The 17,940-nt window shown below is 44.5% G+C and overlaps 1 protein-coding gene across 1 annotated transcript in view; it reads right to left on the bottom strand.

Moving 5' to 3' along the window:
• The window catches only part of mettl2a (methyltransferase like 2A), a 44,172-nt gene that overhangs the window by 26,085 nt on the left and 147 nt on the right, over nt 1-17,940 (bottom strand). Inside the window, exons 2-6 of the mRNA XM_038779158.1 lie at nt 17,373-17,464; nt 15,217-15,650; nt 6,932-6,981; nt 6,126-6,186; nt 1,086-1,225 (exon numbers count right to left, since the gene is read on the bottom strand). Coding sequence (XP_038635086.1) covers nt 1,086-1,225; nt 6,126-6,186; nt 6,932-6,981; nt 15,217-15,650; nt 17,373-17,464 — 777 coding nt within the window. The remainder of the gene's footprint in view (nt 1-1,085; nt 1,226-6,125; nt 6,187-6,931; nt 6,982-15,216; nt 15,651-17,372; nt 17,465-17,940) is intronic.

Here is a 17,940-nt window from a genome sequence, read left to right as displayed (position 1 = left end):
AATTTAGCATGGCCAATCCACCTAACCCGCACATCTTTGGACTGTGGGAGGAAACCGGAGCACCCGGAGGAAACCCACGCACACACGGGGAGGTCGTGCAGACTCCACACAGACAGTGACCCAGCCGGGAATCGAACCTGGGACCCCTGGAACTGTGAAGCATTTATGCTAACCACCATGCTACCGTGCTGCCCTAGGTTTAGGTTTAGTTCAGAGGTTTACTAGATTAATTTCTGAAATGGGAGGGTTGTCTTGTGAGGAAATGTTGGACAGGCTAGGCATGTATCCATTGGCATTCAGAAGAGTATGAGGCAACTTCAATAGAAATATAGAAAATAGGAGGAAGGCATTCGGCCCTTCAAGCCTACTCTGCCATTCATTATGATCATGGTTGATCATCAATTTCAATACCCTGATCCCGCCTTCCCCCATATCCTTTGATCCCTTTAGCCCCAAGAGCTATACTGAATTCCTTCTTGAAATTACACAACATTTTGGCCTCAACTACATTCTGTGGACTTCAATGAAACATACAAAATCTTGAAGGGTCTTGACAGGGTAGACATGGAGAGGATGTGTTTTTTAAAAAAGGTCGCCTATTTAAGACAGTGATGAAGAAAATTTATTTCCCTCAGAGGGTGGTGAGTCTCTGGAACTCTCTTTCTCAAAGGCAGTCTGCTAGGGCCTTTCTAGAATCTAAGGTTTTTTGACAGATTACCACCAATGCATCCATTATCTCTGCAGCCACTCCTTTAAGACCCTAAGATGCCGACCATCAAGTCAATTTAGCTAAGAACAGCAGATCTTCTTCCCCAAAGCATATTACTGATCCAAATAGATGTTTAGTACAAATCCGATAGTTCCATAGTCCCCATTACTGATACTAACTTTTTATTTCAGGTTATCCCACCAGCTACTGTGAAAGAATTTTAATGAAGGTCTCTGGGCAATTTGTTCCGATCTCTGGATTACCAGTCACATAACCCCTACAATACTGGACTCAAGCATGCGCTGGATACGTATTCTGGTACTATGTGCCAGACATAGTCTCGAACATAAGCACTGTACATGATCGAAGTACTTACTTATCTGGATGTATCGCTGACAGGACAAATATGAGGATGATGATGTCCAGGCTTTCGTTTGGCATTGGGTAGTTGGCTTGTGGATCACACAGGTCATGGACAAAAGCAAGGCAGCGAGAGCGCTCATAACCAGAGTTCAGCTAGAAACAGAAGGATAAAGTGTTGTTACAGCTTGTAGTCTCCTGCAGGATACCAGAGCTCAGACCAATGCTTCAGCTGCTAATCTGAGGTTTGTTAATAGACACATGAGAATAGAAGAGAAACATTGTCAAATAGATCTAAAGATTTAATTCTGCAGGGAGTGAAATACTTGAACAAGGGTATTAGGTTTGGATTCATTGGGCAGCACGGTGGCGCATTGGTTAACATTGTTGGCTTACGGCACCAAGGTCCCAGGTTCGATCCTGGCTCTGGGTCACTGTCCTTGTGGAGTTTGCACATTCTCCCTGTGTGTGCGTGCGTTTTGTCCCCAGAACCCAAAGATGTGCAGGGTAGATGGATTGGCCAGACTAAATTGCCTCTTAATTAGAAAAAATGAATTGGGTACTCTAAATGTATTTTTAAAAAGGTTAGGATCCATTCTTGTGTGTACTAGAGAACAGATGTATTATTTGCACAGTGATATGAGGCCGTCGATACAAACACACTGTGCATTCTATTTCTACTGACAGGAAGGTTGCTAACCAGAGGACAGAGATTTAATTAAGCGATTAAAGGGAGATGAGAAAAAATTACGTTATGCGAGTTATAATGATCTGGACTACCTGAAAGTGTGGTGAAAATTCCAATAGTCATTCTCAAAAGGCAATTGGATAAATACTTAAAAATTCAAGGTTTGCAGGGCTGTGGGCAATGTACCTTTGCGTTGCAGTGCGTGGGGCCTTTAAATGCACTTGCGTGGCAACGTAAAGAACCTGACTTCTGCTGGATCATTTAGGTCCGATGGTCATACAGCTGCACAGCTTAAAACGAACATTGGCTGTGAGGGAATAGGAGGGGAATGTAACCAATTGGCTCACTCACAAAGACAGACACAACAGCTGAGTGGCCTTTTGCGCTATACAAGTTCCAAGCTTCCAATTCATCTTGTTTGGCAGCACGTGAAACACCAGCAGATTCATTCTTTTTTTTTTTAAATAATTTTTATTGAAATTTTTCGATACAAACATTTACCCCTACTACATTTTAAATTATAACACAACAAATCCCCCCTGGAAAATCCTCCCCACGCCCTCCCCCGTGCGCACCCTCCCCCCCCCCCCCCCCCCCCCCGCGCTACCAGTCTAGCAACCAAACCGTTTTTCCCTTTCTACCGATGGCCTCGGGCAGTCATTGCCCGCGACCCCCCGCTGACGTGCTCCCTTCGTTGCTATCCCCCCCCCCCCCCCCCCCCCCCTTTCTCCCCGGGTTGCTGCTGTTTCGGCCTCCAGTTCCTATCTCTGATCCAGAAAGAGATTCATTCTTTAGTATCAACTTTTTTACGTGTCTTCCCCTCTGATTCCTCATTCAAAAAATGTACGCATTTGAAGCTGATGTTTTGTTCAATGTACCAAAAGACTTGAAAATAAGGCTGCATATGGTCTGATTACAAGTTGATGCAGGGACGGTGAAACACAAATACTACTCCTTACAGGTTAGAGCCAGAATGTAAAGCCCCCATATAGGTTTGATTTGTGCTCAGTGTGAACCTTCCCCAAATCTAACCCACTGTGAATCAATATTTAATCCCCCAGTCAACGGGACCGAAAGGGGATCAGATTGCCAGGGCCGTGAATGGAGGCTCACTCTGGTGTTGAGCCCCAGCCCTGGTTCCAGGTTGTCAGCCTTGCCAAGATTAGAAAGGCGCCTTTGGTTAATTCATATGGGGGGTGCGGGGGCGGTCAGTAAATGTTGCTCTTCCCTGGAGGAGAGATTTTGTGGGCATAGGCAGTCTTCTGGAATGTTACCAAAGACCTGTGCAGCTCCAGCTTCAAAACGGGCTGAAGATCAAGCAGGGTTCCTGCTCACGGCAAGTGAGGTCAGCAGTAATGTTCTATGAAACCAAATAAACTGCTCACAGTTAGCTCTGGATAACGGTCACTTAGGCAATACCACTTCTGTCACCAAGGCCGTGAACCGAGCCTGGTATCTTACTCGTTTTGAAGAGTCATGGTCGACTCAAAATGTTAATTCTGTTTCTCTCTCCAGATTCTGCTGGACCTGCTGAGTTGGCCCAGCACCGTGCAAATGTTAGGAAACTTGGAAGCAGTTGGGGAGAATGGGATCAAAGGATATGGGGAGAAAGCAGGATTAGGCTATTGAGTTGGATGATCAGCCATGATTGTGATGAATGGCGGAGCAGGCTCAAAGGGCCAAAAGGCCTCCTCCTGCTCCTGTCTTCTTCTATGTACTGTGAACAGTGTGGAGGATAGTGTAAAAACAGAAAAGGACACAGTCAAGTTGCTGGAATGGACGTACAGGTGGCAGCTGGAGGTCAATGTGGGGAAATGTGAAGTGATTCATTTTGGTAGGAAGAACATGGATAGACAATATAAAACACAAGGAGGTGGCGGAGCAGAGGAACCTGAGTATATATGTGTTTATTGAAGGTGACATGACAGAACCGGCTGAGAGAGCAGTTAATAAAGTATCCGGCATCTGTACAGGAAAGATTCATGAGGACGGTTCCAGCAATGAGTAACTTCAGTTCTGAAGGTAGCTTGGAAAATTTGGGACTGCTTTCCTTGGTCAAAGGAAGGCTGCAAGGAGATTTGATAGAAAGATTGAAAATCATTTGGGGTCTGGACTAAGTAGATAACGAGAAATTGCTCCCACTCATGGAAGGATCAAGAACAAGATGTAAAGTAATTGGCAAAAGAAGTAAAAGTGAAGTGCTTGGGGTCTGGAATGCACTGCCTGAGGGTGTGTTGGAGGCAGGTTCAATCAAAGCATTTATTAGACAGAAAGAAAGAAAAAGGAAGAATCGCTTCTCAACAATGTTGTGTTATTCAATTAATAAGATCCGGAATATAGAGCTAGGTGACCATGACATTTATCATCAATTGTTGTAAAAACCCAGCTGGTCCACTGATGTCCTTTAGAGAATGAAATCTGCCATCCTTACCCGGTCTGGCCTACATGTGACTCCAGACCGTCCTCTGAAATGGCCGTGCAACTCATTCAGTTAAAGAGCAATTACTGGCAGGAAACAAATGCGAGGCCTAGATCCCAAGAAAAGATTAAAGAAAAAAAAACTGTATAAACTGCTTAACTCGCTCCTCAGGCCAGCACTTTGTTGTAAAGACTAGGGTCTTCCTGGATTGCTGACACCAGATACTATAATGCAAACTCTCTCGAGTAGCTCTGTTCCAGCCGCTCAGTCAGGCCACAAACCCTGTTTTTATGAATTGATTCTTTTAGCATAAGGCCACCATAAACACACAACAGCATCAAAGGTGAGCCCACAGTCTAAGCAGGATAACTTACCATGATCCACTGCTGCTCTGAGATTGTTGCCATGATGTGGAGATGCCGGCATTGGACTGGGGTGAGCACAGTAAGAATTCTTACAACACCAGGTTAAAGTCCAACAGGTTTGTTTCGAATCACTAGCTTTCAGAGCACTGCTCCTTCCTCAGGTGGCGCTCTTTCCTAAGAAGCAGTGCTCCTAGTGATTCGAAACAAACCTGTTGGACTTTAACCAGGTGTTGTAAGACTTCTTACTGAGATTGTTGGGAAGAGTAGAATTAAGTAAATCCATTTCCGTGAAGCAGGGAAAATTTACCACACAGGAGATCAGACAGCCCATTGAATTTGAATTTGTGCTGGCAGAAAAGCAATTATCCAGCCCGGCCCCACTTTCCAGTTATTTGTCTGTATCCTTGTAACCAACATCCAGGTATTTATTTTAAGTGCGTTTAGGGTTTCTTCCTCTGCCACCGGCCATTGCGTGCAGGTTGTTCAAGATCCCCACCACCCTCTAGATAAAAAAAATCTTCAACACTCCTCTATTTCTTCTACAAATCCTCTAAATTCATGAGCCGGTTATTTACTTCTCTGCAAAGAGAAAGAAGTCCTTCCTATTCGCTATAAGACAACTTCACAATGTTATACCCCTCACTTAAATCTCCCCTCAGACCCCTCTGTTCCAAAGAAAACAATCCTAAACCATCAATCCTAAACCATCTAGTCTTTCCTCTTGGACTAAATTCTCCATTCCCGGCAATATCCTTGTAAATCTCCTGTGTGCCCACTCTAATGCGATCAGATCCTTCCTGTAATATGGTGACCAGAACTCTATGTAGTACAAGTATGGCCTAACTAGTATTTTCCACAGTTCTATCATAACCCCTCCGTGCTAAAGTTTTGTCTAACAAAAGAAAATATCCCATAGGCTTTCTTAACCATCTTTTTTCCTTGCCTTGTTATAATAAGATTAAAAATAATTTTTATTGGCACAAGTAGGCTTACATTAACACTGCAATGAAGTTACTGTGAAAAGCCCTTAGTTGCCACATTCCAGCGCCTGTTCAGGTACACAGAGCGAGAATTCAGAATGTCCAATTCACCTCACAAGCACATCTTTTGTGACTTGTAGGAGGAAACCGGAGCACACAGAGGAAACCCACAAAGACAAGAGGAGAACATGCAGACTACGCACAGACAGTTACCCAAGCCAGGAATCGAACCTGCGATCCTGGCGCTGTGAAGCAACAATGCTACCCACTGTATTACCTTCACGGATCTGCGAACATGCACTCCAAGGTTCCTTTACAGTTCTCAGTATCACACCATTTATTGTGCATACCACTGCCTTTTTTGTACTGTCCAAACACATTACCTAATTTCCCCAGACTGAAATTTCTGCTCACCGGAAAGTCTGTTGGTATCTTCCTGCATTATCAACCACATGGCCAATTCCAATACACTGTAAGCAGTGGATACTTGGGGCTTACACAAGGGGAGCGTTATTGATATAGTGCTGATGAATAGGATAGATCAGGCTACAGGGTGAGGCACATTCACAGAGAAAAGCAAGAACAAAATTGCAGCTTTTCTCACCTTGACGAGTTCCACGGCTGCAGAGGAGAAATCGCAGCAGTAAACAAACAGCCCTGGGTCACTGCGAGGGTACAAGAGGAGAGTTATTGACAGCACCATCAGTAATCTAACAATTTTCTTAAACTGCCCAGAGACGAACACTCTAACATGACATGCTGCTGTAAAGCAACAGAACTAAAAACATTGGACAATTTTTTTCTACACACCCGTTGTTTCATGCTTGTAAACTAGTTGTCAGGATCCCATTAACCCTTTTTACCCCAGCTCTTGCTTTATGTACACGATTTCTGTGCAACGGGGGACAACACAGAATCTGGAATGCTAACTGGCTATCAGGTGAAACGGACATCAGAAACTAGTTGTGCGCAGTTAGCGAACATGAATCTGGAGTTAGCCCCAACCCTAGTTCAGGTAATGGAAGGCAAATGAAAATGCCCTGATCCAGTGCCTCCTGCTGGCAAGCACACCTCTGCCGATGTCAAGCGATAGCAGGATCAGGTTTCACGGTCACCATTACTGAGGCTAGCTTTACATTCCAGGTTTTATTAATTTAATGCAAACTCCACCAGCTGCCATGGTGGGATTTGAACCCATGTCCCCAGAACATTAGCCTGGGTCTCTGGATTACCAGCTCAGCGACATTACCACGACGTCACCCTCTCCCCCAACAGCCTTGTGGCTCAGACAACAGTGCATTTATTGTGCTAATTTGACACTGAATTTGCCATCGCAAATGAGCCCAATAGGGGGGTATAATCTGGTGCCCACCTCAGTGATCGATGGGACGAGGGAATAACTGTTCTTACTTGTTGGTCTGTAGAATGGGGAACACAGTATTTCCGACTCCACAACCGACCTGGTGAAAAGAGAAAGAAATGTTTGGTACACAAAGCAAAAGGAATATCTCATTGTGGCACAGTGTATTTGTTAAGACTGTTCCAAATGAACGCCATGTTAGGAATCATTTCAATTACATGCATTTATACATTGCCTTTAATGTAGAAAAATGTCCAAAAGCACCTGGTGTAGAAAAGGAAGATGCGAAATAGGAGCCGGATTGGCATTCGGTCTGCTGAGTCTGCTCTGTCATTCAGCAAGATCATGAATGGTTACTGAGCTCGATTTCATCTTTCCACTTTATCCCCATAATATTCAAAAATCTATCAACCTCTGTTTTGAATATATTCAATGCAGAGGCAACCCCAGTTTTCTAGGGAATTCCAAAGATTCACAACCCTTTGAGTAAAGAATAAGAGGTGATCTTACTTTTTTTTTTATTTGTTCATGGGACATCAGCATCTGGCTGGGCCAACATTTATTGCTCATCCTTAATTGCAATCAACTGCATCGCTGTGGGTCTGGAGTTACATGTAGGCCAGACCAGGTAAGACATTAGTGAACCAGATGGTTTTTTACAACAATCGAGAATATTTCATGGTAATTATCGACTTTTAATTCCAGATTGTTATTGAATTCAAATTTCACCATCTGCAGTGGTGGGATTCGAACCGGGGTCCCCAGAGCATTACCCTGGGTTTCTGGTTTACTTGTCCAGTGACAATACTACCACGCCACCGCCTCCCATAAAACATACTGAAACATAGAGGATCCCAAGGGGACTTGATAGGATAGATACTGTCATGACAATGGATCATAGCCTGAAATACTTATAGACATACAGTATTGAACTTTTAAGTAAGGCACGTGGTTTTTAAAAATGGACACACAAGCCAAAGGTAGATGAGAATGTAAATTCACAGAATGTACTTCAGTGACTCGCTGGAAAGTTTGTGTGTGGATTGTACTTCGTTCTGAGAGACACCATGGAATGTCACACCTGAAAGGTGTCAAGGAACTTCAGACAGACACTTCAAAGGGAAAATGGCCAAAACTGAACTGTAATCTCCTCTGGCTGCAGAGATAATGAGGGGTAATTACCATCTCAGCAGAAACCATCTCCTGTTACTTATATCCCATGCTGTGGTCGTGATGCAAGTTGAAAGAAAGTAGTTTCTGGGTGAAAGATATTTCTTTCCCTTCCAGGAATACAAAAGAATAGGGGTTAAAAATTAACTGCAACCCTGGTCGGTGTGTGCTAGTCTGCTGTTCTAGTTCCACTGTGCTATGAAGGTCACAGCTAAGGAGCATCCATTTGGCATTTCTGCACTTGTAGGAAAAGAGAAAAGATCGCTCTGACTGCTGGAAGCAAGGCACAAGACAGCAAAGTCACAGTTGAAAAGGAAACAAGACCACTCCTTTCAGCTAACCCAAAGAACCAAGAATCTCCAGATCAACTACTTAACTCCCAAAATCAGCGCTACCGGAATCAGACAATTTACCTGTGCAACGACTCACCATCTAACCTCACGGACAAGCCAAAAACTGATTTGTATATCTTTTAAACTTTCATTTTTGGACTCTGATTTCTAATCTGGGTGTATGTATGTTGCATTTTTATCTCACATTTTAGTGACTAATAAACTCACTCTTTCTCTAAATCAAGAACGCTTGGGTAAATTGGCACCAGTTGTAACAATACTGGGAGAATGTTTCCACTTAATAATAACCATTATTGTCACAAGTAGGTTCACATTAACACTGCAATGAAGTTACTGTGAAAAGCTCCTAGTCACCACATTCCGGCGTCTGTTCGGGTACACTGAGGGTGAATTCAGAATGTCCAAATTATCTAATAGCACGTCTTTCATGACTTGTGGGAGGAAACCGGAGCACCCGGAGGAAACCCACGTGGCAATAAAACAAATACATTGGAATAAATTCAGGTAGAGCTGTTGTATCTATCAAATTGAAGGAGGTTCATCAATAAAGGTTGCAGAATGGAAGCTTCTGGAACTTTGCTGGCTCTACTGTTAAGGTCAGTAGGGAAGTAGCTAGAGCAGATTGTATGTAAAATATATCTGCTCGATGGGCGGAATGGTCCCATCTATTTCCAAATTTTCTTACATCTCAGGTTTCTGAGATGAGGTACAGCAGAAACTTGACATGTTTTGGAATCTTTTCTGACTACTTTTTGAACTTTTAAATGTTCGGCGTTTTAAAGCAAGGTATCCACAAAACATTTATTTCCAAAATCACAAAGGGTGGTTAAAATGCTCACCAAAGGCCTAGTGGTTAACACAGCTGCCTCACGGCGCTGAGGTCCCAGGTTCGATCCCGGCTCTGGGTCACTGTCCGTGTGGAGTTTGCACATTCTCCCCGTGTCTGCGTGGGTTTCGCCCCCACAACCCAAAAATGAGCAGAGTAGGTGGATTGGCCACACTAAATTGCCCCTTAATTGGAAAAAATAATTGGGTAATCTAAATTTTTTTTAAAAATGCTCACCAAGGAAGATGGCGAAGTTGGTTCCCCAAAGACTGTGAACAAGAATAATTTCATGTATTGGAAGGTCCCTGCCTTGTCTGGAATATACCCTGGATATGAGTGAGAATGCAGTGAGATAAAGGAAAAAGAGATAGGGATGCATGTGGTTAGAGGTCTTTAAACTATAGAATCATAGAATTTACAGTGCAGAAGGAAGCCATTCGGCCCATTGGGTCTGCACCAGCCCTTGTAAAGAGCACCCTATTTAAGCCTACACCTCCGCTCTATCCTCATAACCCAGTAATCCCACCGAACCTTTTTGGACACGACGGGCAATTTAGCACGGTCAATCCACCTAACCTGCACATTTTTGGACTGTAGGAAGGAACCGGAGCACCTGGAAGAAACCCATGTAGAAACGGGGAGAAGGATCAAACTCCGCACAGACAGTGACCCAAGCCGGGAATCGAATCTGGGACGCTGGAGCAGTTAAGCAACAGTGCTAACTACTGTGTTACCGTGCCGTCCACTGGAAAATGTAATCAGAAATCACAGAATCCCTACAGTGCAAAAGGAGGCAATCCGGCCCATTGGGTCTGAACCAACCCTCCAAACGAACACAGTTCCCACTTCCCCACCCTATCCCTGCAATCTCGTAACCACACCTAACCGTTGGACACTAAGCGGCAATTTAACATGGCCAATCCCCTAATCTGCATATGTTTCGACTGTGGGAAGAAACCGCGCAGACACAGGGAGAACATGTAAACTCCACACAGTCACCCAAGGTCGGAATTGATCCCGGGTTCCTGGTTCAGTGAGGCAGCAGTGCTAACCACTATGCTGGTGGCACATAAACCTTAAGTGAAACGAGAAGACCACTTGCTCAATAGCTTTGAAATGTCGGCTTGGAGGAGAATGGAAAAGATCAGCTGGACAGGAAAAGTAGGAAATGCTGAAGTGCTGAGGAGAGAGTGAATGAAGAAAGAGATATGCTGAATGCAATTAAGAGCAGACAGAGAGACGGGGAGGAGGAAATTGACTGCTAAGAGATGTTATGGAAGGAAGATTGCAAGGACAAAAAAAGAGGAAGACAATATCAATGCTGCATAGTTTGAAAATTGAAGGAAGGTATTGGAAACTGAAAATACTGACACAGGACAGAGAGTCACAAAGAAGACTATGAGCCGATGACCATCCTGAGGGCACACGTGATGATAATGAAATCAGCATAATGATTCATACCGGACTTCACAATATTCCTCCAGAAGGATTGGATATGCTGTGGATTGATGCACAAAAAGGCATAAATATCGGGTTTTATCGAGGGGCACTTCCACCAGCCCCTGGATTATACTATCGGACAGATAAACACTGTTCAGTAGTGTGAGGACATTTCAGGCTGTTAGAGGAGTGTCTGACACTGCTGAAACTGAGAATAACTCATGCAAACACAAAGCAGGATATTTGTGATGGTTGCCCACAAGTAACTGCAGTTCAAAAAGTAATTGAGTGTTTGGCGAAGTTTGGTAGAGAACGGCAAATATAAATGTAATTCTCCCCGCTGAACTTGGATCAAGGACTGGGTCTCCGACAGTATTCATAAGAACTAGGAGCAGGAGTAGGCCATCTGGCCCTTTGAGCCTGCTCCGTCATTCAATGACATAATGGCTAATCTTTAAATTATTCCCTTTCCTGCAGGCTTTGAAAACCTGAGCTCAGTTTCACCTGATTTCCATTTCCCCACTGAACTGGCCTTCTCCGGTCTTCTTTTCATTGGTGCTGGTATCCTTCATCGGAGATTCTCAATAAGAAACTTCCCAATTTTACAGAGAAAAACAGGGACCACCTCATTTGAGAAAAGAATCTTCAAAAGGCATACAGTTTGAGATGTTTCTCCTCCATCTCAACCCTCAACTTCAGATTGAAGTCATTTTACTGGGATTACATTTAAAGCAGGAAAAGCTTACCCAGAACCAGAGCCACACTGAGATTCACATTCCTACAGGCACCATGCTCGTGTTTGACTTGTTTATTCAGTGCCCGGGACCAAATATCCCAAAGCCGTGACCTTTCCCGCCAAAGGCACACAAAGATGACACAGTGTGGGGCAAGACTCGTGTTAGCAAAACTGCAGCAACCTGGGAGTGGAGACTGGTGTAACTAACAAACACCTTAACTGCGGAAAGACAAAGTATTACGGTTGTCAACAAGATGGCAAATTACTGATTCACACACAGTTGTGTGAGCCACCAAGACTGATCGAGGGAGAAATGTCAGACAGTACACGAGGATAACTCCCTGTCCCTCTTCAATAGCAGAGCAATTTTTCACTCCAGCAGCTCGGCTACAATAGGCAGTAAAAAGTGCCTGGCTCTGTTTAAAGAGATGTGGAGTGATTAGAGTGCTCCGATCTTGACCGTTAACCTTCTGGATGTCCCTGATCCTGACAGAGGCTTGCCCTTTGACCTTCACACTTATCCACATCAACTGGACTTTTGACCTGTACACTGAGGGACAATTCATCAAAGATCGGAGAAGACTCAATAAAGGTTGGATACTTTGTGAAGGAGGGGAGTGTGATGGTTGGGAGGTTAAAGTGCTAATGATAATCTTCCTGTGATGTTTTAATCATTCCTCTTGAAGTGGGGTGTCACAGTCATTGTGCAACTTGTCAGACTCGTACACCAAGAGCAGTGAATGTCTTGAGGGGCTCTTTCACCTTTTTGAAACCCCAGTTGGATAATATTCCATCATCATTTTATCCCCACACACCTCCAGCAGAGGTCACTGTTGTTGATGAACAGGAACCCAGACTAATTCTCCCTTACCCAAAACCAGGTCAGAGATCAGTAAGTGTAACATCCAAACTGTCGCTGTAGCTTGGACTTGTTAGCTCAATGCTGCACTGGAACACAGAATGAGCAGGACGAGAGAACAGCATCACAGTCCTCCACTTTAGGAAATATATGCTGTGATATCTGACACCGATAAAATCTTTCTCAGCTTATCCAACTCTCTTCAATCTCCTGATACAGGTAGTCAGCTTGCTCACCACACTCTGCATAAACTAGTTAAAGTTATGTTTCACTTTCTCTGGTTTAAAACGTGTGCATGTGTTGTGAAATCAGTGACTGTGTTAAACATGCAGATGTTTATTTTGTGTAAGCTCTTTCACTTCTTTGAATTATTCAACAAAGAAAGACTTGCATTTATATAGTGAATCCCCAGAGGCGGACTTACAAAGAAACACAGAGCGCTGGGCCCCAGCAAATGGGAGGGCCCCATACTGAGAGGTGGCTATATGAGCCGCCAAGATTGTAAGTCCACCTCGGCCGCAAAGTTGACCAATGGCCATTAAGGGGAGCAGCAGGCGACTCTTGACCACCAGGCCAGGGCTGAGAGTGGGTGGGCAACCAACCAAAAAGAACAGAGGGTACAGGGCCAGATAGTCAACAGCAGCAGCCAGCCAGGACCACACATGATCGAGGCTCGGTGCCCAGCCACCCAAGCAAGAGCTGAGAGGTGAGCGACTGCAAGCGCCGGCGTCATGTCTCAGGGAATCAGGGAGCAGCAGCCAACTGGAGGGGGGGGCGACTTGATCAGAGCCAGAGGCCAGCCAGGCAGAGCTGAGTGTGAGAGGGCTGGACTGGGTAGCACCCGGACCAGGCAGTGAGGGTGACAGAGAGCAGAGGCCAGGTCAGAAAGCCAGCTGCAGCCAGGCAACCGAGCCGAGAGCGAGAGGGCTGGTTAGCAACCGGACTTGGGGTTTCTGTGCCTGGCACTGTGTGAGCTGAGGATGGGTGGGGTCAGGAGGGCATTGACATCATTCGAGGTAGGGCTCAACATAATTGTGGATGGGGCTTGTGGGGCCCCCAGAAAGATAGAGAGTACATGGCCCCCAAAAGTGTAAGTCCGCCTCTGCGTCTTCCACAACCTCAGGATGTCCCCAAAGTGCTTTGCAGCTAATTAAATAACGTCCTGCAAGAACAGAAAATGCTGGAAACAGTCAGCAGGTCTGGCAGAATGTGTAGGGAGAGCTTGCAGGGAAGTACTTCTATGACCACACTCCAGTATAGGAAACCTAGAAGAAGGCTGGGAACAGACAAAGCCCGTGAGGAATACAAGGAAAGTAGGAAGGAACTTAAGCAATGAGTTAGGAGGGCAAAAGGGGCCATGAAAAATCACTGGAAAACAGGATTAAGGAAAATCCCAAGGCTTTTTATACGTATGTGAAGAACAAGAGGGTAGCCAGTGAAAGGATTGTCCCACTCAAGGTCAGGGGAGGGAATCTAAGCATGGAACCAGAAGAAATGGGCAAGGTACAAAATGAGTACTTTTCATCAGTATTCACCAAAGACAAGGAATTGGTAGATATGAGTCTGGGAAAGGGTGTGTAGATAGTCTGGATCACATTGAGATCAAAAAGGAGGTGGTGTTGGGGGTCTTGAAAAACATTAAGGTAGATAAGTCCCCAGGGCCCAATGGGATCTACCCCAGAATAGAGGGAGGCAAGTGAGGAAATGCTGGGGCCTTGACTGAAATCTTTGTGTTCTCACTGGCTACAGGTGAGGTCCCAGAGGACTGGAGAATAGCTAATATTGTTCCTTTGTTTAAGGGTAACAAGGATAATTCAGGAAATTGCAGGCCGGTGAGCCTTATGTCAGTGGTAGATAAATTATTGGAGAGGATTCTTCAAGACAGAATTTACTCCCATTTGGAAGCAAGTGGACGTATTAGCGAGAGGCAACATGGTTTTGTCATGGGATTTTTCACATCCATCTGTGTGTGCAGATGGGGCCTTAGTTAAATAGCTCTTCTGAAAGATGGTATTTCCAACAGCCCAAGTTTACTCAGGAGTTTAAAATATCTTTCTCCAAATGTGTTTCTTGCACAAATTGATATGCTTTGTGGGAAACAGACTTTTCTGAGTTCCAGGTGCATTTTGCTACTTTGTTGAGCTGTGATTCCTCCTCACTACATTTATCTCAAATGTTAATTCTAGAAATTAAAATTATAGTTATAAAAAAAACCTTGGCAGTTACATTAAAATAAGTTTTGCATGTCATTGTGTTTATAGTGATGGGTCACCCACAAGATATAAATAATTTGTTCACTTCCTTCAGCCTAAAGACTTCTATAACATCAAATATTTGACAGAAATACCCAGCCACTAACCAATGAGGCTAGCCCCAGATCCCAGCTCATTGACACAGCAAAGAATCTTACTTGGTTCTTGCAAGTAGCTGAGTTCTGATGATCCTCATACGAGTTTGATAAGGAAAGAGACCTAATTTCTCTCACAGTGTATACGAGCGAGAACAATTTCCCCTAGTAGTCATTTCCTTGGCTGACAAAACACTAATTTTTCATCCACATTGCTTCAAGTGTCTGAAATCACAGACAGTAGTGCCGAATAGGATCCTCTTGGTTGGTTAATGAAGTATTACATGCTGTTGTGCCGTCGTCCACTAAGTAATTGGGGGTTAACCAAGTTGTAATGCTTAACAAAAACCACCAAGAAATCCAATAGGGAATTTTAAAAAAACAAGAGTGGTGCGAAGGTGGAACTCGTGACCACAGGGAGTGAATGCATTTAGGGGGAAGCTGGAAAAGTGTTTGAGGGAGAGGTGAATTGATGGTTACGATGGTAGATTTAGATGAGGAAAGATGGGAGGGGGCTTGAGCAGAGCATCAACACCAGCATTAACTAGTTGGGCTGAATGGCCTGTTTCTGTGTTGTAAAACATTGCGAAACGTCCCGCATTACCTCAAGAATACGGAATGTCCCAGAAGCTCCTGAGTAATCTGCATCCAATAGTTCTGGCTCACTCAGCTGGTTGCGCATCTGTGGCATAACCCCTGAAGACAAGGCCACAAGTCTGTCCGTTCCCTGACCGTCCCACACACTGTCAGCATCAACTTTCAAATTATTCTCCTGGATACAAACAACCCCCTCTTCAGCACACATCTGGGAGAGGTGGGAGCCATTTTCAACAGTCCTGTCAAGGCAGCCCTGGGACTGAGCGTTGCTGTGGCTAGACACTGCTGGAGCAGGCCTGGTTTTATCCAATGAGGAAGGCTTACAATTGGAAACCAACTCAGGAAATTCGGTGAAAAGCCAGTGACGATCTTTGAAAAATTTGTTCTCGTGGATTTTGTAGAAGTCATTCCAGTAGCTGTTGGCCTTGTTCTCGTACTCCACTGTTTGGAAAGCAAGACAAATTTGAGAAGGATACTAAAATAAGTTTTCCAATTGCCGAATGTGTCACAGAAGCACACTTGACCACATAGCTAACATGCACAGGTTGAGGTTACAAGTGCTACATTTGTAATGACTTGAAAAGAGATCCTAATTTGAAATTATAAAATTGTTTTAGGCTGACAGTGAAAGACATCGGAAAATTAGAAGAATTCCCCAGCTTTCGGGTCCCGAGAAAGGATGAAGTTGATTAGGAAATAACCTGCTGGTTCTTAATGAAACCACAATAGCTTAGGAGGAAAACTAACTGCTGATAAAATAGGGAAAAGCAAATAAAGAGAGAGAGAAAGACAGAGAGAGGTCTTGGGGCAGAGGTGAGAAAGCCTACGAGGTCACAACTTATTTCTAGTACTCTCTAGAATGGAATGTGAGGATCTGTGTACTAATTGCACAACTTCATTCACTCTTGAGAGATGGGCTTAGAATTTACTCTAGAAGTAGTGTCAAATTATCCACTCTGCATTAATGTTCATTTCCTTGTTCTTTAGGCACTGCCCGCTTTTTAGTTGGATGTACAAATCACATTCTGGAAATCAAGTCACAGGTTTGGTTTCTTAATGAGGCTGAGTAGTGAGTTATTTCTATTTTGTTATGGTCAGCTCCAGTCTGTATCAGGCATTTCTTTTATGGTTTTGATGAAAACACAATAGCTTGTGTTATGGAGGAACCCTGACTGCTGATAAAATAGGGAAAAGCAAATAAAGAGAGAACAAGAGAAAGAAAGACACGGAGTGAAAATCCAGACAGAGGTCTTCGGTCAGAAGCGTTTTGCACTGCTGACTGTGCTGAAGGACTCTGGCATAATGAATAAGTATCATAGAATCGCTACAGTGCAGAAGGAGGCCATTTGGCCCATCGAGTCAGCAGCAACCCTTCAAATAAGCACTCTCCCCATGTCCATTCTCCTGTCCACCCCGCCCTATCTCGTAAAGCTGCACATCCCTGGACACAATGGGGCAATTTATCATGGCCAATCCATCAAGCCCGCACATCTTTCGACTGTGGGAGGAAACGGAGCACCGGTAGGAAACCCACGCAGACAAGGGGAGAACGTACAAACTACACAGTCACCCAAGGCTGGAATTAGAATTAGAATTAGAATACAGCACAGAACAGGCCCTTCGGCCCTCGATGTTGTGCCGAGCAATGATCACCCTACTCAAGCCCACGTATCCACCCTATACCAGTAACCCAACAACCCCCATTAACCTTATTTTTTAGGACACTATGGGCAATTTAGCCTGGCCAATCCACCTAACCCGCACATCTTTGGACTGTGGGAGGAAACCGGAGCACCCGGAGGAAACCCACGCACACACGGGGAGGACGTGCAGACTCCACACAGACAGTGACCCAGCCGGGAATCGAACCTGGGACCCTGGAGCTGTGAAGCATTGATGCTAACCACCATGCTACCCTCAATTGAACCCGGTCCCTAGAGCTGAGGCAGCAGCGCTAACCACTGTGCCATCTACTACCAAGATACCAATAGTTTGCACAAGCATCAAAGAAAATGTGTTTACATTTGCAGAGATTTAGTGCTAAAAATACCAATCATACTTGGGATACAAAATGTCTTTTATGGATTTTTAAAAATTGACAGGTCTTCCCTTGAGCTAGTACTAGCCTGCTGAAGCAAACTAAAGTGATTGTGATTCACTCACCTTGTTTCTCTGGAGACACAAGCTGGGTAAAGTTTTCTTCAACTGATTTCCTGGCTGCAGCCTCCTGCTCTTCAGACCACTCTACATTATCCCTGTGTGACAGGAGAAAAGGAAAGCCTCAGTACCCACATCTAATGGAAGAGAAAGCTTTTGGATTGCAGTAAAAAAAAGATCCAACCAACATGCCTCAGAGAAGGGAGCCTGCTACATCTGCATGACCGACATGTAACTCCAGTCGACGCTACATGGTCAGCACATAACAGAGTGCATATTGATAGGAGTCTGAACATTCTTGCGCCATTAAGGGACGATTAATTCAGCCTTTATTCCAAGACGCCAAAACCATATGTGAATGTCATGAAAATTAAACATTGCGTGTTTAGGTGGAGTGTTTTGCACGTCAGCAGGATAATGAATATGTATAAGCCCGTCGGGGAAAAGCATTAAAGCTGGTGATGAAATAAACATCATTTTGAGTGACAGCAGCAATGTGCTGCCGGGGCGGGGGTGGCGTATGGGAGAATGATGAGAGAATTGACCCCCAGAGTTTGGGGAAGGTCTGTCGCGC

This window comes from Scyliorhinus canicula, chromosome 19 (genome assembly GCF_902713615.1).
Source record: "Scyliorhinus canicula chromosome 19, sScyCan1.1, whole genome shotgun sequence".
Lineage (NCBI taxonomy): Eukaryota > Metazoa > Chordata > Chondrichthyes > Carcharhiniformes > Scyliorhinidae > Scyliorhinus > Scyliorhinus canicula.
The sequence above is the reverse complement of the archived record's forward strand: the minus strand, read 5'-3'. Positions and strand labels throughout refer to the sequence as shown.